The 27,354-nt window shown below is 39.2% G+C and overlaps 1 protein-coding gene across 2 annotated transcripts in view; it reads right to left on the bottom strand.

Moving 5' to 3' along the window:
* Positions 1–23,906, bottom strand: part of abr (ABR activator of RhoGEF and GTPase) — a 135,384-nt gene extending 111,478 nt beyond the window's left edge. The window contains exon 1 of one of the 2 annotated variants that reach the window (XM_008428046.2): positions 23,114–23,906. In XM_008428046.2, the coding sequence (XP_008426268.1) occupies positions 23,114–23,906 (793 nt within the window). Of the gene's footprint in view, positions 1–18; positions 425–23,113 lie in introns of those variants that run through there. The other variant, XM_008428048.2, reaches the window with a different exon arrangement.
* Positions 23,907–27,354: the final 3,448 nt, after the last annotated feature.

The raw sequence follows: 27,354 nt of genomic DNA, 5'->3' as shown, positions 1-27,354 counted from the left end.
GGAGAGAAAGATACATACTGCTGTAGAGAGTGTCGATCCAGGAGAGCCGGGGCAGACCGTGAGTGCTCAGAGGCTCCATCCTCCTTCGCTCTCCTTCTATCACTCTCTCCGCTTCTCTCTTACGTCCTCCGCTCTTTAATCTCACCGCTTTTTGCAAATAATTTCTGTTTTCTTATCCGTGATAAAAAGCCTTTGTTTGGCAGGAAAAAGCCCAGAGAAGCATTTGGAGAAAACGAAAGTGAAGAGACACCCCGGGGGTCCAACAGGCTGAAGGCGAGCGAGCTGAGTGAGCGCAGGAGATGTGTCCGTGTATATGCGTATGTGTGTGTGTGCGTGCAAAAGAAAACAAGAGGCTGGAGACGAACACCACCAACCGTTGCTAGGGGAAAGGGAGAAACACTCCCTCTCTCTTTGGCTTGCTCTCTTCCATCCACCCCTCCTCTCTCTCTCTCCCTCTCTCTCTCATCTCGATCCCAAATAAACGCCTCATCGGCTCCGCTCTCACAGTCTCTCTTTTAAGCGCAGGAACGAATTCGGGAGCAGCTGTAAAGTGGACGGTTTGTGTCACTACATGGGATGGTTAACAGAATCTCTGCTGAAGCTGAACAGCTGGTCCAAAGTAACTCGACCAACTTTCTGAGCCAGAGCTATTAAAAGAAATCAAGCAATTGAACTTAACTTCCTATATATGCATGAAAATAGAATATTCGTCATGTTCTGACAAATATTAAGGGATAACAAATAGAGATTTGATCTCATGCTTTAAAAACCAATACATTTACTGAACATTTCTCTACATCCCAAACAAAACTAAACATAAACTAGAGATGTACAGATTAGAGATTCATGGCTGATTATCATAAACTAGCACACTCACACACCCATACCAAAGAAATAATGTCTCACATGAAGTCAGGAAACGATTATGCAGATCTTAAAGTTCAGAATTAAACAAGACATAAGCCATGTTTAGCTGAACCAGAGCTAACAAAACACAAACATGTAACCAGGTCATTTGTTAGTAAAAAGGAAAATTGCATTATTACATAGCAGCCCAATTCCCATCAGTTTGATGAGTGTAGGAAATATGAAAACAGTAATATACACCCAACACACCAAGTCAAAGTATCCAGTGGTATCATATGGCAACTAAGATATCCTAAATATGACATACGTATATCAGGGTTTCCCCAAGTGTATTATAAGCCTGGCGGGCCACCAGGCTTTACTTGTGCTCCCACCAGGCTAAGCATGATTTATTTATTTAAGGTATTTTTTAATGTTTGCATTTTTTAAGACTTTATGGTTGGTGTTCAAGCATTAATCTTCCAATCTTTCAATGGCACATAACTATCAAGTGATATTTTCAAATTTCCTGTCAACTTTAAACATTCTTTAATGCAAAAACACAACGGGCCGCTGGATGAATGACTGCCGCCCAACTACTGAGTTTAGCAAGTTTTCTAGGGGAAACCTTGAATATATTACTATTGTATCACTGGAACAAACCCTAATCAGTTTCATATCTATAACATTACTTAATCTCATGCTAATCTCAGCAGACACTTTGTCTGTGTCAGTGAAGAGTCAGCATGCCAAAGGCTCTGAACAGCTACAATTGATGGCGGCTTAGTTTACTTTCTGATTAACTTGGCTAATCATTTATTGATCCCTTGGGGCTATACAGATGTGTTTAGGTAAACAAAAAGTTTGAAAATATGATAGCGGTGTCATTACAGAGTGAAATATTTCACCACTATATCAGGACTTCCACAGAATTCACCTTTTTTCATGATTAGGACACGTTTTTGTTTTTTGTTGTTATTGAAACAAAGTGGGTTCACAGCTTCACCTTGGGACATTAATGCTCCGTCAAAGGTGACTGCCATATCCAAATTTGTCGATACCTCACAAGGTGCTTTACCATGAAATTTCTGCTACACTCTTTTCTTTCTTTACTTTTAAAGAAAAATAATAAACTGGTTACAAATAATTACTTCAGACAGAAACAGCGAAATCAAATGGTGGCATTATAAATACCTTTTTTACTTAGTATCATGCATCACAGTGCAATGCAAGCTCAAGGTCACAGCCTTTTACGGCACAAAAAATAACCAGGTGTTTTCCATCAGACAACCTCTCCTTTAGTCAGTAAGAAAAACAGAGAGATGAACTGAGCAGTTCATGTCATGTTTTGACTGAGTCTCATCTTCTGTTCCCGTGGCAACTCTCTGTGCCCCACTCATCAACACAGACACACATAAAGGATCCACGACTCATGTACTGCACTACTTCTTCCTGAACGGAGAAATACCTGCATTAGAGCCAAAGTAGTAGCTATAATATTTATGTGCATCCTTTGGAAAAGCTAAAATTATTAACAAGAAATTCAGGGCGTCATGTTCTCAGAAAAAGACCTCACGTCACCCCTTTTAATAGTTTTGAGGTTTATGAACCTCAAAGCTATAGAGAAGGGCAATCGGGGACAGGCATCATGCCAGTGGCAACAAAGCCTGACATGAACCTTTTCCCCTCAACCCTCTGTTGGGCCTGCTCCCCCCTACCTCCCTCCTCTCTAACCGGCAGGGGGGCGGAGGGAAAGTCTGGAGGGTTTAGAAGCAGAAAAACTTCAATTAGGACACAAAGGATGACAGGAGGAACCCCAAAAACCACTCACCCCCTCCTTTCTCCTCAATCTTTGGAGGCAGTGGGGCCTGAGTACTCCTTTGTTTCACTACAGCCCTCATATGTGCCAGCTGATGAAAACATGCACAGGGTCACCATAAGGATGATGAAAGAGTTTCATCCTTATCTCTGGTTTGTAGCATTTATTGTGGGATTATTAATTAATATAAATCTGCTATTAGGATGCATGGACATAAAGAGGTTCACACAGAGCGAGCAGACGGAGATGAAGAAGGCTGGTGAGTGGCTCTTCATCAAAAATAGATTGATGATCCAGACGTATGGCTCCTTTGTCCTAAATCTGGGACAAAAAGACGTGTTTCCCACGTGCGCGTCTCATTTAGGGTTTAAACACAAAGCTGCCGGTTTCATCCTCTAGAACACATCATCATTCAAGGGCACCAGCCAAACAAAGACCTGACACACAAACAAACCAGGCTGCAGTTAGCCTTCCTGGAGCGTCCCAAACCCACATTGATCAAAAATTAATAAGCAGTCAAGCTGTGCAGTAAAAGAGGGCCATTATGAAGTGTCTCTACAAGAGTTTGCTCCCCCCACCTTGAACTCCTCGCATCGCACACCGCCAACACAATTGGCTCAGGTACTGTGGAGAGCGGCTGAAGTGTTTGTCTGGTTTCAGATGTGGAGGGGGTGGGGGGGCTAGCAGCAGCAGCATAGGGTTTTAAAACAGCAACGCACGAGTTCATTCAGCAGAAAGGTCAGCATTCAGCGATGGTCCGTCACACACTGTGTGTGGGCGCGCTGGCATTAAGGCAGAGGAGCTGGGAGGGATAAGATAAGTGGACTGATACGATCTTGACTTTAAGCTGTTCTTGGTTTTCATTTAGAGATAGGCTGTCACATTTTCTCAATGTCTCCGCAGTGGAATTGATTTGTTTTGAAGGACGGACAGGGCTTTCTTCTGGATTAGCATGATGCGTCACGCTACAGGTCTAAACATTGTCAACGTGATCGAGTCTGGGTTTTCCACTTAAAATCTCTTTTTTTTTCCTGCACCATTTACAAGAATATTCACAATGAAACAGACTCATGTGATTATTTGTCCTTCTGTGTCACATGACCTATCTGCTACGCTTCGATATCCAGAGAGCAGCTGAAACACTGGTCAATAAATTTTACAACGTTCAAAATCAATTGCTCAGGTTATGAAGACCAACTTTTTCTGCAAGTTTTATATGGACTGAAATACATCACAAGCCAAGCTATCAACAAGTCATATCAAAACAGAATTATTAGAATGCCAACGTTAGCTTAGCACTTCACCAAAAAGTTCAGAATAAAAACAGCAGAAGCAAGATTTGAGACAACTCAACAATGTCCCTGTTGGTTTAGTCACATATGCCTTCAGAAACAAATGAAAAAACATGTGCAGGTTTTAGGTGATGCATTGTTACAACATAAATCAACACAAGAAAGTATCTGCTGCAGTCTGTCAGAAAAGACATACTGCAGCTTCCAAAAAGTCATTGGTCAACGAGTTAAGTTACAATACCATTACGTACAACAACTGGAACATGATGAGTCACTTTTTAATTGACCCAGATGTGTATCGGTTAACAAAATAAATAAATGAGAAGTCTGCAACTTCAGGTGAAAAATAAGCATGCCTTGGTTACCGTATAAGCATGATACTCCAAAACTATTGGCCTCTAAATATAGGTTGAGGTTTCACAGAAGACAATCATTTTGATCTCAGCTGATCTCATTAAAATAAGGTGTTAATCTCTTTCTGTCCATTAAAGGAATGTCACGACACTGACCTACAAGAGAAATTGGGTTCAACAACAACAAAAAAAGCTTTCAATGAATATAAGTAGCTGTTTCCATTAGTTCATTACACTGACTTTAGGAGAAAAAAGATACAACTGCACTTTGACATCTAAACTAAAATATCTCTGGTTGCTATTGTGACATTTCTAGAGATAAATAAAGATTTCCTGTCAAGAGGCCTGAAGGAAGTCTGTGTGATCGCTACCAGCCGACTGACACTGTGTGGGGAGGTATGTGTGTAATTAGGCTGCGCGGCGTTCCTCTAGCCAATCAGACAGCCACCCACCACTCCTACCGCCAGGATCTACCCAGATACCCTTACCCCACAAACCCCACCCACATCCACTGCTTTTTGCCCTCTTCGACGTGTCAACCCCAGATAAAGGCCTGAGGGAAGATTGGGTGATGGGTGGATTGGAAACGGGGGGTTGCTCATCTCTCAGGAGATGTGCTGGGGAAAACTCTGCTGCCCCCCTCTTCATCATCTCTCGGTTTGAAACTGGAATATTGAGAATAAAACCGACCAGCAATAAAAAAATAAAAAAGACTGGTTTGCAGCTAATAAATACTTGATCCTGCTTCATCCACCTAAACACACACACAACATTTCAAGCATTAGAGGTTGTGTGTGTGGATGTTAGAGTATGTGGGTCAGCGTACGCAGAAAGTAGACAGCTGTGTTTCCACGTGAATGGCTTCTAAAGAAGCACCGGTGTGAAACAGAAAACTGATTTAGAACCAAAAAAATTTGACATGAAGGATGCGTTTTCAAAATAATCCACGCTTCTGTCACCAATAATTAATGCGCTAACGGTAATGCTAGCTGTAATGTGTTGTTTCAAGAAGTGTGACAATCACAGATGAGATGTTTTCGCACAAGTCCCTTTGTGTAGGAGGCTGTTGGATGGGGGGGGGCAGGGACAAGCAATGAGCATGCATTATTTAAAAGCCTGGAGTGCACCATTCATAAAATATCTGCATGTTAAATGGGAATCCCTGACTTCATCTACGGTACTGTTCTATTGATTGTGATGTCCTGCTAATTATCGGTTCTTTAAGTAAAGAAGTGGGTAATACATTCTTTTACAGTCACCTCTTCACTTTATCCGCTTCAGGGAAGTAGATGTCAGATACTGACAGTATAATTTATCAAATGGCTACATAACTGATTTCTTTACTTACTCATTTCTATCAACTGGAAATAAACTGCCTACACAGGAAAAATACAAGATTGTAAATTGTTGTTTATGACAGCATTGATCCCCCAAATCCATCCATTTCATCTGAACTGGATCCCCCTCCTTGAAGCCGTCATCACCCTACTATGTGGCATAACTTAGTCTCCCACGGTGCCGTATCTGTGTTTGCTTTTCTATATTAATTCAGTCTCTGATATTTGATAAGTTAAAGTTCCCCTCAGAACTCAGTCTGTTTGTGTAAAGGAAAGAGAGAGAGACGGGACAAAGGGGTTCAAAATAATCTGTGTGTGAGTAAAAGACAGGGAGACATGAAGCCATAGAGAGAGTATTCATCGTCCGCCAGCTGAATTTACTTTGATCTATTGAGGTCAATATAGAAATCGTCTGAATCACGCTGCGATTGGACAGACACCAGATAACAAGCGCTGCCCCCACATCACACACACACACGAATCCTGTTGTACACACAGTCTCATATGGTGTTTATGCTGATTACTCATCTTTCTGTTTTTCTCCATTTCACAACATGCATTCACACAGAAAAATGCTCCAATAAAATTCTGTTCTGTTCGCATTTGGTTACTGCAATAAGCTAAAATGTCATTGTTAAGTTTTAAGTTTTGCAATAAATCAATTTTAAAAAAAGTTGAAATGAGAAATACAGCAGGTACTGCTTCCTAAGCAAAGAACTACTGCCCTCTAGTGTCCGTATTGTGTTGCAGTAGCACTGGAGGTGCAAGGAAAGATTTGAGTCTGTGATTATAAACACTGCAAATAAAAAGATTAAAATTAGGGAAGAGATTTTAAGAAAACTAATTTATTGGATGATATAGTAATGAGGAGATGTATTACAGATATATAGGACAAAATACAATATATGGGACATAGTAGTTTTATTACACTTTATAATAGATTGGAGGTTTGAATGGAGGTACGATAATAATGTTCAAAGAGGAGTACAAATACAGCTGATGAAATTTAGGTAATTTAATGATAACAGAAAAAGGCAATTTTCTGCTTAATCAGTCCTGACCACTGGCCAGCTAACCAAAACTGATTATTTCTGTACGCACATTGCTCAGTGTTACCAAATGTTGCTGAAAATAACCACCTTTCAAGCAGAAGTTGCTACTGAGTGAATAAGACTCAAACTTTGTGATTTTCGCCACACATTTTAAAGTTAATATTCTATTTCTCTGGATTGTGTAATTTCAAACACTATAGGGACTAATTGTCTGAAGGATTTGTTAGGAAATAAATGTCCAAATAAACAACTTTTTACAGAGTGTGTAAATAAGTTTTATATTGACGAAGGCAGCCATATAGGATTTTGAGGTCGAGATTTTTTCTTTCTTACTTGTAATTGTTACTACCAATAAAAATGGCACATTTCTTCCCTTAATCATCCTGTGTAAAGAATGTTTTTATGTTTTCATTATGACGCATCAATCAACTGGCAAAGTCCAAGTCCTGTTGTTCAACAGATTTACATCCGTCACTATGAGGTCAACTCAGGAAATGCCCAGTACAGCTTACGCAACTGAGTTTGGAGATTTACAGACTCAGTAGTTTATGCCATATTTTAGCTTATGTCCCCCACCCCTCACAGTCCAAAACAATGTTTTCACATATCTGTTCATTTTTGGCAACATATAAGCATTGTATGACAACTTTTTTCAAATTAGGATTAAATAAATATTTTATATGTCCACAAGAGGGAGTTCTACCCATTGCTTAAGCATAAAGACCAGAGTCTCCTGAAGTTAGTGTGAGCTTCACTTGTTCTACTGAGGGTCTCATGTTGCAGATAAAACAGTCCTCTGGTTATGTGGTTTCAAAGCTAGTTGCTGTTTTATCTGCATCTGTGTGGCTTTAATGCTGCTCACTTGGAACACTTCCGGAGTCCGGTGCCACCAGAAACGAAAAACAGCACACACTCATACACACACGCACACACACACCGACACCTGAGAGGGGTTTGGTGCAAAAGGAGAGTAAAAGCTGCTTTGTTAAAGCAGCTTTTACTTGTTAAAGCTGGTTTTCAGTTTGCTTACTCTCCCTAAACCATAAAGTTCTGTAAAATAGACGTAAATTTCACCATCATTTCAAACATAATCTCCCACCAGGGTTTAAGACATGAGCAATATCACTCTCTGCCCAGCAGAACCATATGTTATGGCTAGAAAGGTGCTACAAGGCAAAGAGGTAAATTAAGTTAAAAGATGGTTCTAAAGTAAGATACTTATGTTTTGGAGACGCAGGGGGGTTCTGGACTATGCATGGACCAAAGAGAGTCCATCACACTGTGATGATGTTGAGTAAAAACCTCATGGTATTATAGCAGTAACATAATCACTTTCAATTATACTACTACTGATGCTACATTGTTACATTTTCAAATTCTAGATTGTTAAGTTGCTCATATTCAAATTAGCTTAGCACCAATAAAACAGCTGCTTTAGTTGCCAAACCTCGACATCCAACAATTTTCTCCGAAGAAAAAACATGAAACAGCTGAAATTATTTTCGATGTGAAAAGCCTAGCAGTAACAAGTGGGGGTGGGACAGTTTGAGAATATTCCAAATACTCCTGTTGTAAGCAAGCCTGGCCATTGCAGTCTTTTGCAATTCCTCTCAATTCTCATCTTCCTTTAGGTCTCCATCTGGGATTTCTCCCATTGAAATGGATTTGTCCAATATAATTTTTATTTTGGCCAATCAGCATACAGAAGAAGCTGTGAATGATTACGTCAAATAGAGCATCTGAAGTTTCTTCTTAAAAGGCTTTTAAACTCTGGGAACAGTTCACAGACACACTTTTAACTTGGTTTATTATTCTAATGCCCTTTATTGAACAGCAAATGGCTTGAGATGAAGAGTCAAACACAAGGAGGAGTCTAGCCTCTGTAGACAGGACGCATGATTAACCAACAGAATTAACATGAAGGTGAGTTCTTTCCCATGAACTGTGATTTTATGGCAAACAAGCTTACTGCTAACTTTAAAATCAACAACCTTTGTAGAAAAAAGCTGGAACTATAAATAATAAAACTATAGTGAAATGCACATTTTAAAAGCAAGTTGTGTCTCAGTTCTGGAATAACAGAGAGTTTACTTGCCCTAGGTCCACTTAGCGGCTATTGTTTCCATTAGCAATTGTGGACACAGACACTTGACGCCCACAGCAGGTTCTCAGGTGACCTGAAACACAATCAGCTGCTTCCGCATCTCTTCCATGCACTTTCACAAGCAGGAAGGCTTTTTGCAAAAAATAATTTACTGGAACCCCTGAAATGGAGAATTTGATTTCCACTTGCAATCCAATTCTTTCTCCAAACATTCACATTTCCTCCAACTAAGATGGGGAAGTGAAAGTGGTAAGCGTAGCAAAGGATGTCTTAAAGATTAAGAACCAGAGGAAACAGAGAATGCTTTCATGTTCTCAACACAGGTGTTTCAACAGAAAAGGCAAATGTGTCAGCGATTCCCTGGTGTAACGGTGACAACAGAAACAGCTCAGTTGAAAAAGGTCACAGAAGGGACACAGTGACAAAGTCTGAGGGAACACTTTGTCTTGTAAGACACAGAAGGACTGTCACTGATTTAAGTAGAACAATAAAAATCCGAACATTTCTTTCAGTTACATGTATCAAATCTAAAAAGGCACAGAAGCTCAGGTAATCTTCTTAAGGTCCAAGATATTTAGTTGGGTTTTTTAATGCCTGAATGTAGCAGTTGTTTGATACAATAACACTGTCGATATGAGGATTCACACACCAGCAGGGACAATGAAAGCCTGACCAAGAGTGTGTTCACGACTTTCCCTGTCATCTCACTCATCTCTAGATTTTGCAGTAGAGTAAAAATGAATAACATCCTCTCAATAACAAACAGATGACTAAATGGTGAATTGTCCTTAATTTTTTGCTACTTATTCAGGGTTTTTTTTTTTCAAGCTCCTAGGCAGGAAATTTGCCTTAGTTGTAGTCAATCACAGAACTTGATTTGCTACTTTGCTGAAGCATAGCCAACTAATTACTTGCACTCGGTTACATTTGTGGGAGGATAAAACTAACTTTTAAATATACTTACTTTAGCAATTTCCTTAGATGGCTACTTCTTTTACTTATTAAAGCAGGGTTACTCTTTGTACTCTACCCCAAGCATTGGGTAGAGTACAATCTTTGGGTACTCTACCAACCTCTGAACATTGGTTGAAAAACCATGTCTCTGTGAGGAAACAGTTGGTTTGTTTGGGTATTAAAACTTTTGCTGTCCTAACATGAGACAGATAATCTCTAAAAAATAATCGATCTCCTCCCTGTTCTGCATAATTGCTCCACTCAGTCAGAAACAACCACTCAGAACTAGCAGTAATCAGCTAGCCGCCATGCTATCAGGAAGGTTTCATTCAGTAACTCTGGATTGTTTATTGTAATGTAACCTGCATTTGCCTTTGAATTTTAAGTTTTATACTTGAATTTTTTGGCAATGTTGAGAGGTTTTATTTAGACTCTTTGCATTATTTAGCCTCTTCAGAGCCTTCATATGTTTTCAGTCTGTTAAAGATAGTATTATTGATAGCAGTACAATTTGCAGAATGCCTGTTTTGCTTTTTTTCTTGGAAAAAGTTATTAAAAACAAGTTTTTGTCTAAATTAAGGTGAATTTATGGTTCCTTTTTCCACATAATGTAACCGGTAGTGCTTATGATTAAAAAAATTATAATTATGTGATCGGTATCGGTGGTCGGCTCTCATGGGTGATCGGAATCGGCAGGAAAAAACCTGATCGGCACATCTCTAATTGCAATCCAATTCCTCAGTCAAAACATACTTTCATGTAATTCTCTATGACTACAGCAAAAAATACACTGCAGCAGTTTGTTAGGAGGACCAGCACAGACTAGATTATCTGGATTCCACTGTCGCTAATTGTTAGCTATCATATGAGCGGAGACTATGCATGACGACCAATCATAAATCAGGTGAAGGAAGGTCTGAAGTTTATCAACGTCATCAACAGTGTTTGCGTAAGTTTTGTCATTCATGCCTGTCTTCGTCATGGTTTGAGAGCAGAATCAGAGTGACAGCTTCTGAATCCATGTTGAAAAATGTCAAAAGTTACGTGTCCGCCATAGTGTTTGCTTATGCTGATTCAAAATGTCTTTGTTATGACAACTTGACATTAACCAATAAATCATTACTGTTTAAACTTTACCTTTAATAACATAAAGTTACCCAATTTTTAAAGTGCAATCAGTAATAATTTTATAACAAATTTATATCAGTAATGATTTATTGGTTAATGTCAAGTTGTCATAACAAAGACATTTTGAATAATGTAAATTTTGTATTAAAATTTACCGAATGACGCTTTATGACAACAGTCATAAATATTCATGAAGGCTTATTCATGTTCATGACAGGTGTTGTGTCATGTTTATGACAGTGTCATGTCAGTCTTATTCACCCCCCTTCAAAAAGTGTTACCGTTGAGACAAAGGCAGGAACTTTATCTCTGTCTTTATTTATATCTAGTTTGGTAATAGCTCAGTCAGTCGACATAGGGTTTAAATGCGTCAACACGCTGGTTCTTTACCCTGTTCGAAACAGAGTTAAATCTAAACTCCAATCTGCTAAATAATCCACCACAGAATCCTTTGTTACTTAACAATAACCATATGAGCCAACTACGAGGAAAATATACATTTTATATATATTATAGTCATACATTTTATATATATTACAGTTATTGGTCTTCCCACATCGTGCTTCGGCACATCTGATGTGCTAATTTTATTACTACATCAACTACTAGTGCTAATCATGTTCATAGAGAGATACAATCAGGCTATGAATGTTTTAGACGCCAGCTATTTTCATTAAGCTCATCAAACGATTAGCCACAAACTGGGTGAGCAATTTGCATTCGTATTTAAAAATCTGGCATGGTATAAATCCGAACTCAAATAATAGTTTAATCTATCACAAATTTATGAATGGCAATATTGCTGCACACAACATGCATGTGACTAAGAACGGTTTCCCCCAACAAACATGCAAAGCCCAGTGGTTGGGTGCTAATGTAGTCATTCATCCGGGGGCCAAAGTGTCCTGGAGTTAAAACATGTTTAAAGTCGGCAGGAAATTTGAAAATATAATTTGATAATTATGTATCATTTAAAGATTGAAGATTAAAACCTGAACACCAACTATAAAGTCTTAAAAAATGCAAACTTAAAAAAAAAAAACACTTAAATAAATAAACAATTCTTAGCCTGGTGGGGGTAAAGCATGGTGGCCCGCCAGGCTTATAATATACTGGGGGAAACCCTGACGAAGAATTGTCTTAACTGGAAATAAGTACCATTTTATTAAGCACCATGTGATGAGGCTCTATGTCGTAATATAAGTGCTAACATTGATTGTCAATGCGATATTGAAAGTTTTAGAAGGCAAATAGTTTAGTGTGTTTTGATCAGAAGGTTAAAACACACACACACACACACACCGTGACACGGCATCCCATGACAGAAACTCATTAAAAAAAGAGAGACTTTTAGCTACTTTTCACTCCTAATGTTGCATTACTACTTCCAAATGAGCAGTAATACTGAAACAAAAGTGGATCCTCAGAATTTAAATATGGATGAAGTGTAAACAGCTGCATCACCTAAAGAAGTAACAGGGAGTAGCAAACTGATGAAGACTTCACTTCACAGTCAGCCAGAGAACAATGAAGGGCTCTGTGGACCCTCATGCAGCATGCACTCTCCTGCACACCCGCCTCACTCACCACAAATGCACAGTAGGGTTTCCATGGCAGCCAAAGCCAACCCTGACCGAGCTAAAGGCAGCCTCCGACTGCAGTATCACTTTTTTGTTCTCTTCATAAATGTTGCTTTTTTTTTGTTTTTTTGTTGTTTTTGTTTAAATGTGGTTTCTCATTATTAGGGGGAAAGGGGGAGGTGGTACGCTAATCGGTTAACTGACAGGAAAACCACATGTTTTTCGTATACTCCTGAATCTAGCAGCTGCTCACCTCTTGCTATTTTGTATGGCACGTTCATGCACAAAAACTTCAAGTTACTATGATTCATCCTGAAGCGAAGAAAAGGGGAGAGAACTTGAGGGTGGAGGAGTGAAAATTAGATCACCTCAGTCCTGCTTACAGGAAAATGAGAAGGGCAAAAAAAAGGAATTACGCTGTGTGTGTGTATAAGAGGAGTAGCTTCCAGCTCCTCTTTCTAGCTTGTCTGTGACTATTACAAACTCATGGGAGGTCCACGCCTTTGTTGATTTTAGAAACAAAAGGTCAGCATGTCAGAGTCCCATAAATAAGGAACTTAAGGGAAAATCAGGTGCAGATAACAAAGCACATGGTCTGGATTAAAGTTACTACTTCAACAAGAAAAAAATTATTTTTAAAATAATTACTTTCTGTATAATGTTTTATACATCAAAAAGAGAGCTCAGTATTAATTGCAGTTTTCTTAGGGGAAACTGCAATTAATACTGAAAGTAAATCTTCAAACAATGTAACGGATTTCTGAGACATGTGAGCCACCGCCGTGCAATGCACAGCTCCCTGAATACTTGCACTCCTAGTCACAGTTTCAACACTTGATGACTGTGGCTGATGTCGTCAGCAGGTTGCAGAAACGTATTGCGTCACAGGACTTTCTACGAGGTGATCTTAAGTCAAATCTGAAACCGAACGGAGGGGATTCCTCCTATGATACAAGTACACAAAGGTCACCTGGTCAAGTTCCGTTCGCCAGAGCTGAAAAATCCCACAGTGTTTGTAAGGTAGGGGCCCCCAAGATATGGCAAGGGATGCATCAGTCAGAGCTCAAAATACCAAAGAAGACAAACCACATTTATGGGATTTTCTAATCAGTCTCTCCAGTAAGACTGAGAATCCGCCATGTTGTTTGTGTTAGTCCTGTCTGCATCCCATTGCTGCCATCCTGGAGAGAGAGATACTTTGTGTCTTGTATTCTTTATGTAGGGAGTTGCCTAAAACAACTATCCTCTTAATTAACTGTGGCTGGCCCTCTAGATCCTCAAGGAGAACAAAAACTGATTTTTTGTCAATTTTTCCAGGGTTTGATGAGCCCTGAATAGAGAAAAAAATGACATCTTCAACTACGCAGGTGGGATTGTCTACGTTGATCAATGAGTAGGTGAGGTCTACTCTTTCTACGTTTTTCTTTATACTTTCTGTTCCCTATTCCTTAAACAGATATCAGGGTAAGAAAACTTTTCCAGAAGGAGTTTTGGGAACAGTTTGGAAATTCTCAAGTGCTCATAAAGCTCTTAGTGCATTCATTAATTATTCTGGTCAAATCCCTTTTGATTATGATCAGTACTAGACGCCAACTGTTATTTGTGGTTTATCTTTGTGTTTCTCTGATTATGAGTTATGTTTCACATCAGCAAATCCCTGTAGAGATAGATTAGTTTGGTTAATAAAGAGTTTGACTTTGATTCAACAAATGGCTCCAGGTGATTTTTTTTTCTTGTAGCCTATGCATAACTTGCTCTAACCTCCAATTGAATAAATTACCATTCTAAGAAGGGTTGAACTTCTGAACTTTACAAATGTACAATGATTGATTGGGAAAGGAAAAGAAAACCCAACAGATGACTAATAAAACTACTCACTTAATGGTGAAATAGTGTGAAAGCTTGGCATTGATTGCCTCTTGCTTTCTTGTGATCGAAGGTGTACCTTAGGGATGAGTGCCGAGGTCGTTATTATTATTCACCTTAGATATGAATAATCTTGATCAAGGAGTATCAAACACCAATTTTCATTTTCATCCCGATTGTTTTCAAACTCTAAATTAAATTCTTTCAACTTTTCTCCCTATTGCTCCTCTTCATGGTTTAAAGATTGAGTCCGTTTCTAATTTTTCAAATTCCAATGGCTCGTTAAAACTATTAACAACTACAGTAAAACCCACTGGCTAATCAAAATGTACAGTAGCGTCAAGTAAAGCAGAAGAAGTAAACACTACATGTGAAAATAAATGTTGCATAATACTGGAACATTCAGTACACGGTAGTGCTGAAGATTTCAGATTCAGATACAGTTTTAATTTCCATTTGGATGCTTTGGGCAATTCTGTAGTAGATGCCTCACAACCAGCAGTGCCTGACCGTGTATTTCACACCTCCAACACAGAGGTATTAGTAGAAACATTCAGCACCCATCTCATCCTCAGTGCTGCAACTCACACACACACATTCTGCCCATCTCCCGTCTCCAACCATGCCGACTCATCACCAAGGCAACACGAAGACAAGATGGACAAAAAATAGTCTATTAGCCCTGAGGACTGAAAAATGGGAATGCTGCAGAGGTTTGGAGCAATAGCAGGTCAGAACTGCGTAGTTCTGATTAGTTTTTTGAGAAACACAACATATTATATAGAAAACAAAATACTGGAATTTCTTGTAGAGTCAAATAGTCCACAAATAGTTTTTTAGATGAGATGGGCAGCGTTCTACTGCACGGTTTAAAAGAAATCTTTTTCAGACAATAATTCACAGTTAAGAAACTCTAATGGAGTTTGTAAATTTAAAAGTATTGCTCATATTGTCACTTCAGCTGATTGAATGATTTTTGCTTTGTTGCTTCCATAGAAGTACTAGTAAACCTTGCATTCATGTTTCAAAAACTTGGCTGGACGTAATAAGTTCTGGTTAGCTGGATGGCTGAACAAACTCATTGGTGTGGTGATGTAATCATTTAAAAATATTTAGGGAATGTTTCATTTTTTGAGCAGAGTTTTTGTTTGTAAAGCTCTGAATTTATGTAGCGATAATAAAAACTAAAAATAAAATTTTAAATCTATATTGCACATCCCAATGATTTTGTTGATAAAGTACACGGAACATTTTTAAAGAAAATTCCGCTGTGTTCAATTTTCCTTCAGCTTTGGACCAGATCTGAAGAATTGCACCGACTACGCTGCAGTTAGAAAGTTTTGCTAACCCCTGATGATAATATCAAGCCGATGCATTTGTCACATACCATATAAACCTGCGGTTGTACAAAACTATATTTGCCTCGTGTTTAATGAAATACAAACATCACAGCTGCCAACAGTTTTTATTTAATCAGAGATGACGACTCAAGTTTCGCACTCAAGTACCAAAAATAGGAGACTTCAGATTCGAATTAGACTTGAGCCTGGAAGACTCGAGACTCGTATCTTAATGGTTTTTATCTGATTTAATGAAGAGTAAAAGGAAGTTGGCATATGAGCCACAGACTGCACCTGCTGTGTGGTTTTATTGTGAAAGGATGAATTTGATAATTAGCCCGTGATGTTGGTGGATTATGAGATTTCTGTTTATGTTACGTGAAGCTTCACAACAGTGAGCACAGGATAATTTCAGAATAAAATAAAATAATTTCACCTGACATTCTCTCACTGCCAAACTAACTGCAGCTTTATACACATTCACCTGAAAATAGCAATATTTAAAAATCTTTACCATTTAGAATTGAGAGCAAAGATTTTTTTAAACAGTTTCCAAATATTAAAAATTCTAATAATGTGAAGACGGGGATAAACAAGTGTTAATTTAGACATTATAATAATGATAATAAAAGGTTGATGAATTCTAAAATTCAATTTTAGCCAATTTTAAACTATTATTCGTGAAACATAAATGCATATTTATATCTCTAGCTGAGTAAATATTTGTTTGATCAATTTTTCTATTATAAAGCAACCTTTCGTTGATTTAAAATGGTAAATTACATGTTAAAATACACAAGTAACAACCTAATATTCATCTGGTAATTTAGGACCAATAATACAAGTGAAAGAAAATATTTATTTCCATCATTACAGACTTGGAACATGTCTGAATTAGGGTGGAAAACTTGAGTCTTGACTTGGGTTTTTAAAAAGAAAGTTACTTGTGAACTTCTACGCATCTAGCATGTTGAGTACATTTTAGTTGCACAGTAACAATAAATCTTGATGCTGTATTCCAAGTCACAGTTCAAACTCAGGTGCCATTCTTGATGTATTTCCCGCTGGGAACTCTTATAATCTAATTTCCTATGACAAATCCAACCCAGTCACTGTTTCCCATTACGTGTACGTGCTGCACTGAGTAGCCAAACACACACTCACACAGAAGCTAATGTAAACCCACTTTAGCTCATCAGCAGTCTAACAACAGAGACGAGCCAAACTATTCTGTCTGGCTGGATTGTTTTTTTGTTGGTTTTTTTTTCTAAACAGTCTGTCTGCCTAACAGTAAAGCGATCACACTACAATAAATCACAGCGTAACTCCACTTAAATAAAACCAACAACAAGCCAGAGCTTTTTATTTAGGACTAAACAGTCAATGATCAAACCAAGCCAATGTTGTCAGTTTTTATGTAGTCCAAAGAGCGCAGTTTCCCCCTCCGCACATGTTATTCAAGACGGGCCTGGACCTGCCCTGAGAGAGCCAACCCAGAGAGAAACGGGAAGGTGCCTCATACTCAACACCCACTCTCGCAGGAAAAAGGGAGTGACACAAACAGTTTTTCCTAACTAACCATTTCTGTTATTGAAGAATTCAAAAACATAACTTTAAAAGGTTCAGAAGGTTACTGCGATAACAGCAATACTTCTGGAATAAAGTGTATATGCAGTCTGTGAATTTGTAATTTGGGATTAATAAACCATTTTCAGACAAGGGGATTGGGACGATAATTTTAATTCTTTATCAAGAAAAAAAAAAAAGGAAATAATAGGTTAAAAACTGTACATACGCCAGGTTATAAACAACAGAATACTGGACAAAGAATCGGTGCAAACGTGATAAATTCAAGTATGTTTTATTTAGGGCACTACTTCCTGTGAGGCGAAATTAATGACATTCCCACAGATATAGTTTTCATTAATAAACCGGTCCTTTCTACAGTCAAACAAATGTGGCTGCTATGTTTAAAATCTCCTTTTAACAGGTTTCAGCTTGCTGCGCTGATGGAGAAATAAAGGACTTCTCAGCTTTGCACTAATGATAGTTTGATTGTGCTTTTTTATGCATGAGATGAAATGTATTAAAAACTTAGAGCATCAACTGAAAACAGACCACAAAATTTTCTGCTTTTGGAACTTTTTTAAATGTAAAAATAGACATACAACCAACACAGTACAGTTTCTACTAATCTACTGTACATTTTTCATAATTGTCCTCTCATCACTTAACTTCAGTTTTGCTGAGCCTCTTTGCTTGTTTCAAATGCCGACGGAGCATGTAATTCAAAATCCCAATAAAGTTGTTCTCATTCAGCAATGAGCAGATGTATGGACAAAAATCTATGTATGGAGGTGCCCAACCTTTCAGCTGTGTGTAAAAAAAAAACCCCAAAGTTATTATTTTTGGATCTAAAGAGGAAGAGTCGGCACAAAGCTTCACTTATTAGAGTTAGATCAGGGCTGTGGAGATGGGCTCACACCTGAACCTTCAGAGTCACATAAAGACAATGACAAAGTCAGCTGATCCTGTTCTCACTAAAACTAGAAAAATGCAGCACATCACCCCAGTTCTAAAGTCCTTACAATAGTTGGTTTTTAAACCACTGAATGGTTTAGTACAAAATACCTCAAAGATCTGTGGTCATATAAACCCTTCAGACCACTCAGGTTTCCTGGTTCCATGTCTATTCTGAATCCCAAGAGTCAGAACCAAACATGGAGAAGCAGCATTCAGTTTTCATGCTCCTCTAATCTGGAACAAACTTCCAGAAAACTGCAAAAATGCTGAAAAGAAGAGTTCCTTTAAATCTAGGCTAAACCCCATTTGTTTAGTGTCGTTTTTGTCTTTCCCACTTACAGTCATACCAACTGAAACATTTCAGTATGTAGTCCAACTTTCATTTCCTTTCTATGTCAGAGCACTGTGGTTTTTTTTTTTGCTTCAAACATCTTGTAACTTAAATGTGTTATAGAAATAACCTCTGCTTGTCTTGAAAGGTAGGAGTCTTTTTCCTCTTGAGCCACTCTGTCACATAAAGCACACTGAAAGTTTGTGACTGCAACGTGACAACGTGTGTAAAGTTCAAAAGGGCATGAATTGAATACTTTGCAAGAAACACCAAGTCGTAAAATGTGAATGCTGTATTTCCTAAAACAAAGTCAGACATCAGAGTGTCAGAGGTCTCTGCATGGGTGAAGTGAGGAGCTGTGGGTAACTTTCAGAGCCGAGAGATACTGAACTGAGCAGTGTGTGATAGGTAAAAGGAACAGGAAACAGCCCCATCAGCAGAGCCATCCTGCTGTCGGAATGACTTGACAATGCAAAAGTCGGTAACTAAGCAAATCCACCAGTTTTACTGTGACAGTCCTCTCTCGCAGACAACAAGAGTCCGTTTTGGTTTGGTACTGATCAGCCGCGGTTCTCCTTGGAGTCCTCAATGTGACTGCACTTAACAGAAAATAGCTGAACAGGAAACAGAGTCTGGCTATGGAGCAATTTAGCAAAAACAGTGAATTTGAGATAAAGTGAATCAGTTTCTGTGAAAACTGATTCAGAGGGACCACAGGCGGAGGCTAAAGCAATCGCCTCAGACTCACATGACCTTATGCTTGATCTCTTCCTAAAGCCTGGCTTTTTGAGTGTGTGTGTGTGTGTGTGCGCGCGCGCGCGCCAATATAAATGTAGTACCCAAGGTAAAATTAAATAAATAAGAACAGACAACTCTTATTTGGGATTACAAGAGTCAATCTGAGGGCATTATGCGTTAGGAATTCTTGGGTTTCCATCCCACACACCCTCTATTGTTCGCGGTCAAAGCTAAAGTCCTTCCACTGATTATCCTGGCCGTCGCAGCAAAGCGTCAGTATCCTGTGGGATAACAATGATGGAGCAGATTAGGAGACTAACAGTAATTGCTTTTCCTTACCTTTCCACATGTTTACAGTAAAATACAATCCCCAATCAGCTCTAGGGGTAGAGAAAACGGTTCGCTGTGATTGGAAATCACTGCGACGCTTTCCTTTCTTTGTCTCTGTTTGGACAGTTTCACGTTGGAGAAGCAAAGCCAGAACTTTGTCGCATAATGACTTTGTTTTGCATCTGCGGGAACACACCATCTGACATTCTTTCAGAAAATCCAAAGTTCTATTTTGGCGTCACGTTGCTTCCTGTCTGTTGCAACAGTGGAGTTGCTACCACATTTGTGCGGCAGCCGTTTTCGTTCCACATAGAACCTTCTGGATATATTGTAATCAGGAGGGCGATCAAAATTCAAAAAATTAAGAGATAAGCTTACCATAATGCTCCGTTAATAAAGATTATGTACTACAGCACATGTTTTATCTGCTCAGAAAGTCTCCCTCAGTCTAGTCTCATGTTCACGTTAGTCACTTAATGTTGACTCATGAGATCGCAGACGATCTTGGTCAATTTCGCCACACTTTTAAGGAAGTATCAGATTTATGCAGTGGGATTTGTCTGAATCTTGTGGTCTGACTTTTTTCCTCAGACTAGCCATCTTTAGACAGAACCAGTCTCTTTTTCACTGGATATTTTATATAGCTGTGCATTACAGGGAAAAAAACCTGGTAAGATATCATTGATTTTTGAGATGCCTGGCACCAGCTTTTATTTAGATGCACACAAGAAGCTCTGGAAAACGTTTATGTGAGCCGGTTTGTATCAGATTAGAACACAGCATTGCATCTGCAGCAAGAACTGTTCTGCACATGCAGATAGATCTTAATCGGATCAGACACAACAGGTTGGCGGGCTGGCGCCCATTCACCACCAGTCCAGGGTAACATATGGATGCCAGTGGGTTGTATTCCTCAGCTGGAGGTGCAACGGCGCCCACAGAAACCACCAAATGATAAACATTATGTGTTATTTTGGTGCAACTTTGCAAAATTAGGAATCTAAAGGTGTTTAGCCTTTTCATATTTTGGCACACTACACGCACAAACTTTAATGTATTTTAAGATTTTGTGTGATGGACCACCACAACACGGCAAAACACAAAATATTTCCATGTACTTCTGTCTAGTTTCTATCTTAGTACACTTGAAGTAAGAGAAAACCAACCTAGAAGTTACATTTCGGCAAAATTTAGGATCTTGTTTTAAGTCAAGAATTCATTAATATTGATTTAATATTAATTTCACATGCAGATTTTTTCACTTATAACAAGATATTCTTTCCCATGTCAGTGAAATAATCTGCTACTGGAATTAGTTTGTTTTGATCAATATTAAAGAATTATTGACTTAAAATAAGATCCTATGTTTAGCTAAACATTTGCTGAAAGTTTGCCGTCTTATTTTAAGTGTACTAAGAAAGTACTAGGCAAAAATACTTAGTAACGCTTTGTGTTTCTGCAGTGAAAGTAGTGCATATTTGTGAAATAGAATAAATGATGTATCACTTTGCTTTTTCTACTCAGCACATGTGTAATAATAGTATGTAGAACCACCATTTGATTCAATTCCAGTTGAGGTTTCCATCTACCAAAATTTGCGCATCTAGCAAATGAAGATTTATCTGAAGGATCAGTCAGACGAGCTGGAGTGGATCTGCAAACATAAATTTAAGTCTCACAAACTGGACTATAGCCTGTACTTTGACTAAGCCATGCTAACACATAAATATGTGTTTGTTTAAACCATCTCATTGTAGCTCTGGCTGTTTGTCTGGGTTGTTTTTTCCTGCTGAAAGGTGAATCTCCTCCCCATGCCTCAAATCTTGTGCTCTTCACTTCATAACTACCCCCATTTTGTGTTGGTCTAAATCACATTCATGTTTGTGAATTTAACCTGAAGAAATGTGGAAATGTTCAAGGACAGGACTTCTTTTTTTTTTTTTGCAAAGAACTAGCTGTTAATTAATGAATGTGGTATTTTTCTCAGCCAGCATTATTAGCTTGAGGGAGGATTTCCGGTCAGTCTAGCGTGAATGCACTGTATGCCCGTCTAGGCTAGTAATACTAGAGTTCTGCACAGCTCACAGCACCTCACACACTCTGCAGCCAACGTTCACACTCGTTCTGCATGTGGCAGTTTTGTGGGGTGTTTAATGTAGAGCCGCATTGACAGGATGTTACATCAATCAGCACCCACCTGACTGTGCACCAGGAAGCTGAAGGGCTTTGACTCATCGGAAACGCACCGTTAATACACAGCTAGATAGACACTTGAATATGACAGTTTTTTTTTTTCTTTTTAAACTTCAGAAACACTGCCACTTTCACACATTTCCCAAAAGAATTGAAAAAAAATTACCAGAGCAGCTTCCAACTTGTTGTAAACACAGGATCACAGTGTGTGACAGACTACTTTAGCTTTGGTTTAAGGTAATTAAGTCTGGCAAAAAAAAAAAAAAAAAACGCAAAAAAGAAAGTCCTGGAGAGGATAGTGAGGGGAGCTGCTATTTTCCTCAAGATGTTAAAATTCACTTTATATAACTGCATCTGTTTTATATGTCTTTCACCCATTTTTGGGGGTCAATTTAATATATTTTTTAACCAATTCTAGATAACACCTCACGTTCTTGGAAACTATTTGCTTTACATCGTCGTCATCATCATCATGTCCATTCAAAATATGGAAGAAGGCTACTCATGCCAAAAAAAAATAAAAATAGCAAAAACCAGAAAACAAACTCATCCATCAGCTGACTTCCTGTCTAAAAAGAGGTACAAGGCTGTGTGTGTCACAGCTGGGAATATGATGATGGGAGGAAAGAGTGACACGGTGGTGGCCTTGTGAAAACTCTTCATAACCGCTGACCTTTTTTCCATTTTGTCACATCACAATGATGAGATTCAGTGCATTTCATTAGACCACCACAAAGCCGCCATTTTTTTTCACCAAGAAATAAAAATCTGATAAGTGTGGCATGCATTTGTGTGCCATCAATTTATGCACCTCCACTATGCCTCCTGGCTGCCGCTGCCGCTCTCCTTGTCCAGTCTTATCAGTTTAGGTGGACAACCAGGTATTGAAAGCTTTGAGGTCTTCACATGTCTATTTTTGGATGATTAAAACAATAAATTAAAGCTGCATTAAACTTCTCCTGGTTGTCTAGTGATCACATTCAGACACATCAGAGGAGTCGGTGTATGGATACAAATCCAGGCCACACTTTTCAGATGTTTGATTAACTAAGAAAAAGTTTTTCCACTTCCAAATAATGCAACATTTATCACATTTTTTAAAAAGTGAAGTACATAATATAGTAAAATGAGAAATGAGGAAAACCTCAAGGGGTGTGAATGGAGTTTTTTTTTCGAGGCAGCATTTATATTAAGATGATAAGAGCAGGATGCAATAACTATAAGATATATTTCAATGTGAACACTAAACAATAAATCTGTGACTGCACTGATTTTAATACTCTTTTGCTGAAGCATCAAATCATTGGAAGCATGAAAGATGGATTACCTGCAGAGGAGGAGTCGTCATGGTCGGAGCTCAGGTAGCCATCACTCCTTCTGTCAGGTGTGCTGCAGCCGGAGCCGCGGGAGGCTCTGCGGTGAACATGCGGGAAGGACGGAGACAGCCTGCCGTCATCGGAGTCAAAGTCCCTGCTGTGGCGGAAAGGCCGCAGATTGTCCCTGCAGATGACCGGCGTCCGCTGGTTGTCCTTGCCAACGCTCTTCGGCGTCAACAAGTTATTCCGGACGAAATTCTCGTTCAGCTCCGCATCCTCGTATTCTCGGTCGCTGTCCTCCTCCTCGTTGTCATTGGCGGCCTTGTCCCCCCTCCTGGGTTTCTGCGGCGGGACGGGGATGGGGACGTACTTACCTGTCTTGCCGATGAACCTGGTGCGTTCTCGGCCGAAGGAGCTGGGCGTGTTGGCCGCCGCGCTGAGCTTCAAGCCCCCGGAGTCGGACACCTTGGTCCTCCCTCCGCCGCCGCCGCCACCTTCATCTTCTCGCCGCAGCGGCTTTCTAACATTCCTCATCTTAGGAACGGCGAACGTTTCTGCGTTGAAGTTTTCATCTTTTCCTTCGAACCTCTCCGGGTCGTTCCTCTTCTGCTGGGCCACTGTGGTCTGCAGGTATATCACCTTGAATTTCTCCTCCGCGAGAGCCTTCTGGAGCTTCTTCAGGTTGGCTTTACATGATTCCAGCTCCGACTCGATGTCCTCCACGGAGCTCAAGTCCATTCGGGGGACAGCTGCGTCGGGGAACTCGTTCCTCCAGTGTTTAGCGAATTCCTCCTGCTCCCACATTGTGATGTTCAGGCAGCCGTCAGAGAGAGGAATGCTGGAGCTAACTGTCTTCGCCGTCAGTTAGCGGTAAATCTGTCGCATACACCCACCTTCCTCTGGACACCTCGTTTTATTTAAAGAAACAAAAATTATTTACTGGCGCTGGTAACTTGACTCCTTTCAGACCCTCTTCATCCCTCCGCAGACTGCAGTCAGGCTGAAGACGTGTCGGCTCAGAGATGCGGTTAACAAGTTTGTCACTGTGCTGAAAAGTTTCGAGACTTCCTGTTTCCAGCCGTGGTGCCTTCAAGTACTGCTGGGACATACTTAATCTTTCGCATCTAAATGCCGCAATTTTCTACTGTAACTGTGATTTCCGGAGTTTTAATGACGGAAGGAGAAGCATACACGTTTGTTTAAAAAAAAATCTAGATAAGCGCTTTATCTCCTCTGTTCATGTTGGTCCCGTTAATTTCTTCCTCATCTTCTGGTTGTTGTTTTTTTATGCAGATGATTCCCTTTATTTATATTTTAGTAATCAAAATTCTGATTATTATCACTATTTTACTATATGTAAATTTTTTTTATATTTGCATTATTATTTGCATCGCTGTTATAATGATAATAATCACATTATCATCCTGTTGTTATATAAACTTGTCATCCTGTTTGTTAAAAATTATACATTTTAATCTTTTAACCGCACAGTGTGTATATAGCAAAATAAGTACAAAATTCCGTCACTATTTGAATGCAACATTAGTTGCTTTTGAAGTGGATTGGGGTATTTTTAGTCAACCTTTAACTGTCTGTGTTCACTTCATCAAGAAAGCTTGCTACCAAAGTTAAAGGGAGGACTGGAAAAAGGCAAATCCTTCAGCTTGAAGGCCTCATAGCATTAAGTATATCTACAGTTCTTGTTCCTTTTTGAAATTCTTTGTTTAATGTTATGTTTTTTTTTTAGTTTCCCAAATCATTATTAAGTAACAAAATTAATAATGGTAGTGGATATTTAGGATTTATATTTTAGTATAAATAAAAAATAAAAAAACACTTTCACTTAAAAATAAATAAATGCTGTATTTTGACTGTCAATGTTTGTTTTATTTTGCGCTGCAGTTTATTGTCATTCTGCTACTGTTCAATGGATTAATTATCAATTAGCTCTTTCTCTCGCTTCCTTTGTCAGTGTGTGGATCAGAAGCTGAACAGTTTGGCAACCACTTGTGTACTGGAAGAACTGATTTTTATGAGTTATTCCTAAAACTAATTAATCTGGCACTTGTTTGAGGATATGGAGTATTTCTTCTTCTCTAGTAATTTGGTGGGTTTAGATCCAGGGCCACTACAACGTCATATTGGGGCTGTACTAATGTTTGATTTGTGGGTCATTCCCACCACCAGCGATCATCGGTCACACTCCTCTTTAAGTCATCCATGCTTGCATGTTTTAAAACCGATGCATAATTAACAAAAATGAGCAAGCAACCAATTGTATTTTTTCCAGACTCACATTAAATTCAAATGATTTCTCTATCATCCAGACTCATCCACATGCTAGCTGATGTCACAGACGTGCACAAATCTGGGAATTCATGCATTTGGTTGCCAAAACAACCCCTGCATTTCCAACGGCGCGCTGCCAACTTGTTTTTGTGCAGAGCACAAATGTAGAAGGGAGGCTAAAACAGACTCTTACATAACTCCCCTTCCGTCCAGCTGGTGGTTTCAGCAGTTTCACTGAAAAGAAGAGAAGTCTCGAAGCGACTGCAATCAGAAGAGAAGCATAGCTGCTGCCACTGCAAGGACCCGTGGAGGGTTTTTACTTGTGCTTCAACCACAACAGGTGCATGTCAGAACCCTATGCAGATAATTACTTCCTCATTCCCATGTCTGCACTGAGTTTTACTACCAAAAAAAAAAAGAAAAAGAAATGGAAAACAGTTCCTCTCTCTTTGGCATACCAGACAAACCGACTTGGCACTCACCGTTTTGAGATTTTATAAGTGAAGCAACGGAATAAATGCTGCTTTACCTCGTAAGCCTGTCATTGCGAGGGGGTTCATGCCGACAAACATCATTTCCACAATGCAGAAGGGAGTACAGCTAACCACCGGCTCTGTAATTCTAGCCGCCGATCCATGCAGCTGCATCCAGATACCAACAATTTGATGAGCTGCCAAGCGGCATTCTTCCAGTAAAACAGATGTGATGTCACGTATCGAGGAGGCACACGGTGGAAGCAGGGATGCACCCCGAGGAGCGTTTAAAGTGCACATTTGGATCCCTGCCAGAAACTTAAAGATCGTGTTCCTCTCAATGTCTATCGATCGGGTGTTGTTGCGGTCATCCAAGTCCTGACTGGATTACAGTGATTGATGCAGCGACCGAACAGGCAGAGACACAGCAGGTGGTTGTGCACTTACATTTCTAGAATGATTATAGGAAATGAACGAGCGTGTCGTGAGGCATCCACACGTTCTCAACACTGGTGGAGTGCAGAAGGTCTTCTTCGTGATCAGCGGTCAGTAAAACAGAAGTTAGAAATGCCTGGTCAGTGTGCCGTTCACATCAAAAGCGTGACAAAGACGAGTGGACCAATACTCTAGAATAGTTGAAAAGCTGCAGGTTTTTATTGGGTTCCTTGAATACCATGATGTAAGGTATTTACTGAGAACCAAGTGCAATATAGATGTTTTCCATCCGAGACGTTGCTCAACTGTTTCAGTGCCATGCCCCTCGGCTCCCTTCTGCATTTTTCTGGATTCCAGAAATGTTTAGTGATAATGACAGATGTGGAAAACTGTGTTCTCATACACCGTAATCATAGTACTTGCTGTCATTGTACGTAATTATGCTTGAACCACACTGTAGTTCCTACATGCTAGGATAAAAAAAAAAAAAACCCCGTCATTTATCTTCTTGGCTACGAAGGAAGATGAGATTAAATTAGAAATACACTTTGTGACATGTCGATGTTATAGCAGTGTTTATTTGTTAAAACACATCAAAGATTTCTTGTTGGTTTTGTCATTTAAGAGATTGAGCACAAGTATAAATGATTATTAATTTGTTTTAAGATAAGTAAAACGAAATGGGATGCTGTGGAGGCGCAGGGGTTACAAACAACCCATGTAAGGAGGCCTTACTCGGCCGTCACAGGTTCGATTAATGACCTGGTGACCTTTGCTGCATGTCTTCCCTCTCTCTCTTTACCTACTTTCCTGTCTTAGCACTTTGAAATAAAGGACACTCGAGCCGACCCCATCTCCCCCTTAAAATAGATGAATAAATCAATAAAAACTTTCTAAATCAACCTTTTATTTACTTTATTTTTCTAGAATGATGTTCTAGAATAAGTGGCAGCACATTGGTGTAGTTATTTTAGTTCTTTTTTTTGTAGACTTTTGGTCATGTTTTTCGTTTTGTGCTTTGCTTTTCTGGAGAATTATTCATTTTAACGTTGCAT

Source organism: Poecilia reticulata, linkage group LG14 (assembly GCF_000633615.1).
Source record: "Poecilia reticulata strain Guanapo linkage group LG14, Guppy_female_1.0+MT, whole genome shotgun sequence".
Taxonomy (NCBI): Eukaryota; Metazoa; Chordata; class Actinopteri; order Cyprinodontiformes; family Poeciliidae; genus Poecilia; species Poecilia reticulata.
The sequence above is the reverse complement of the archived record's forward strand: the minus strand, read 5'-3'. Positions and strand labels throughout refer to the sequence as shown.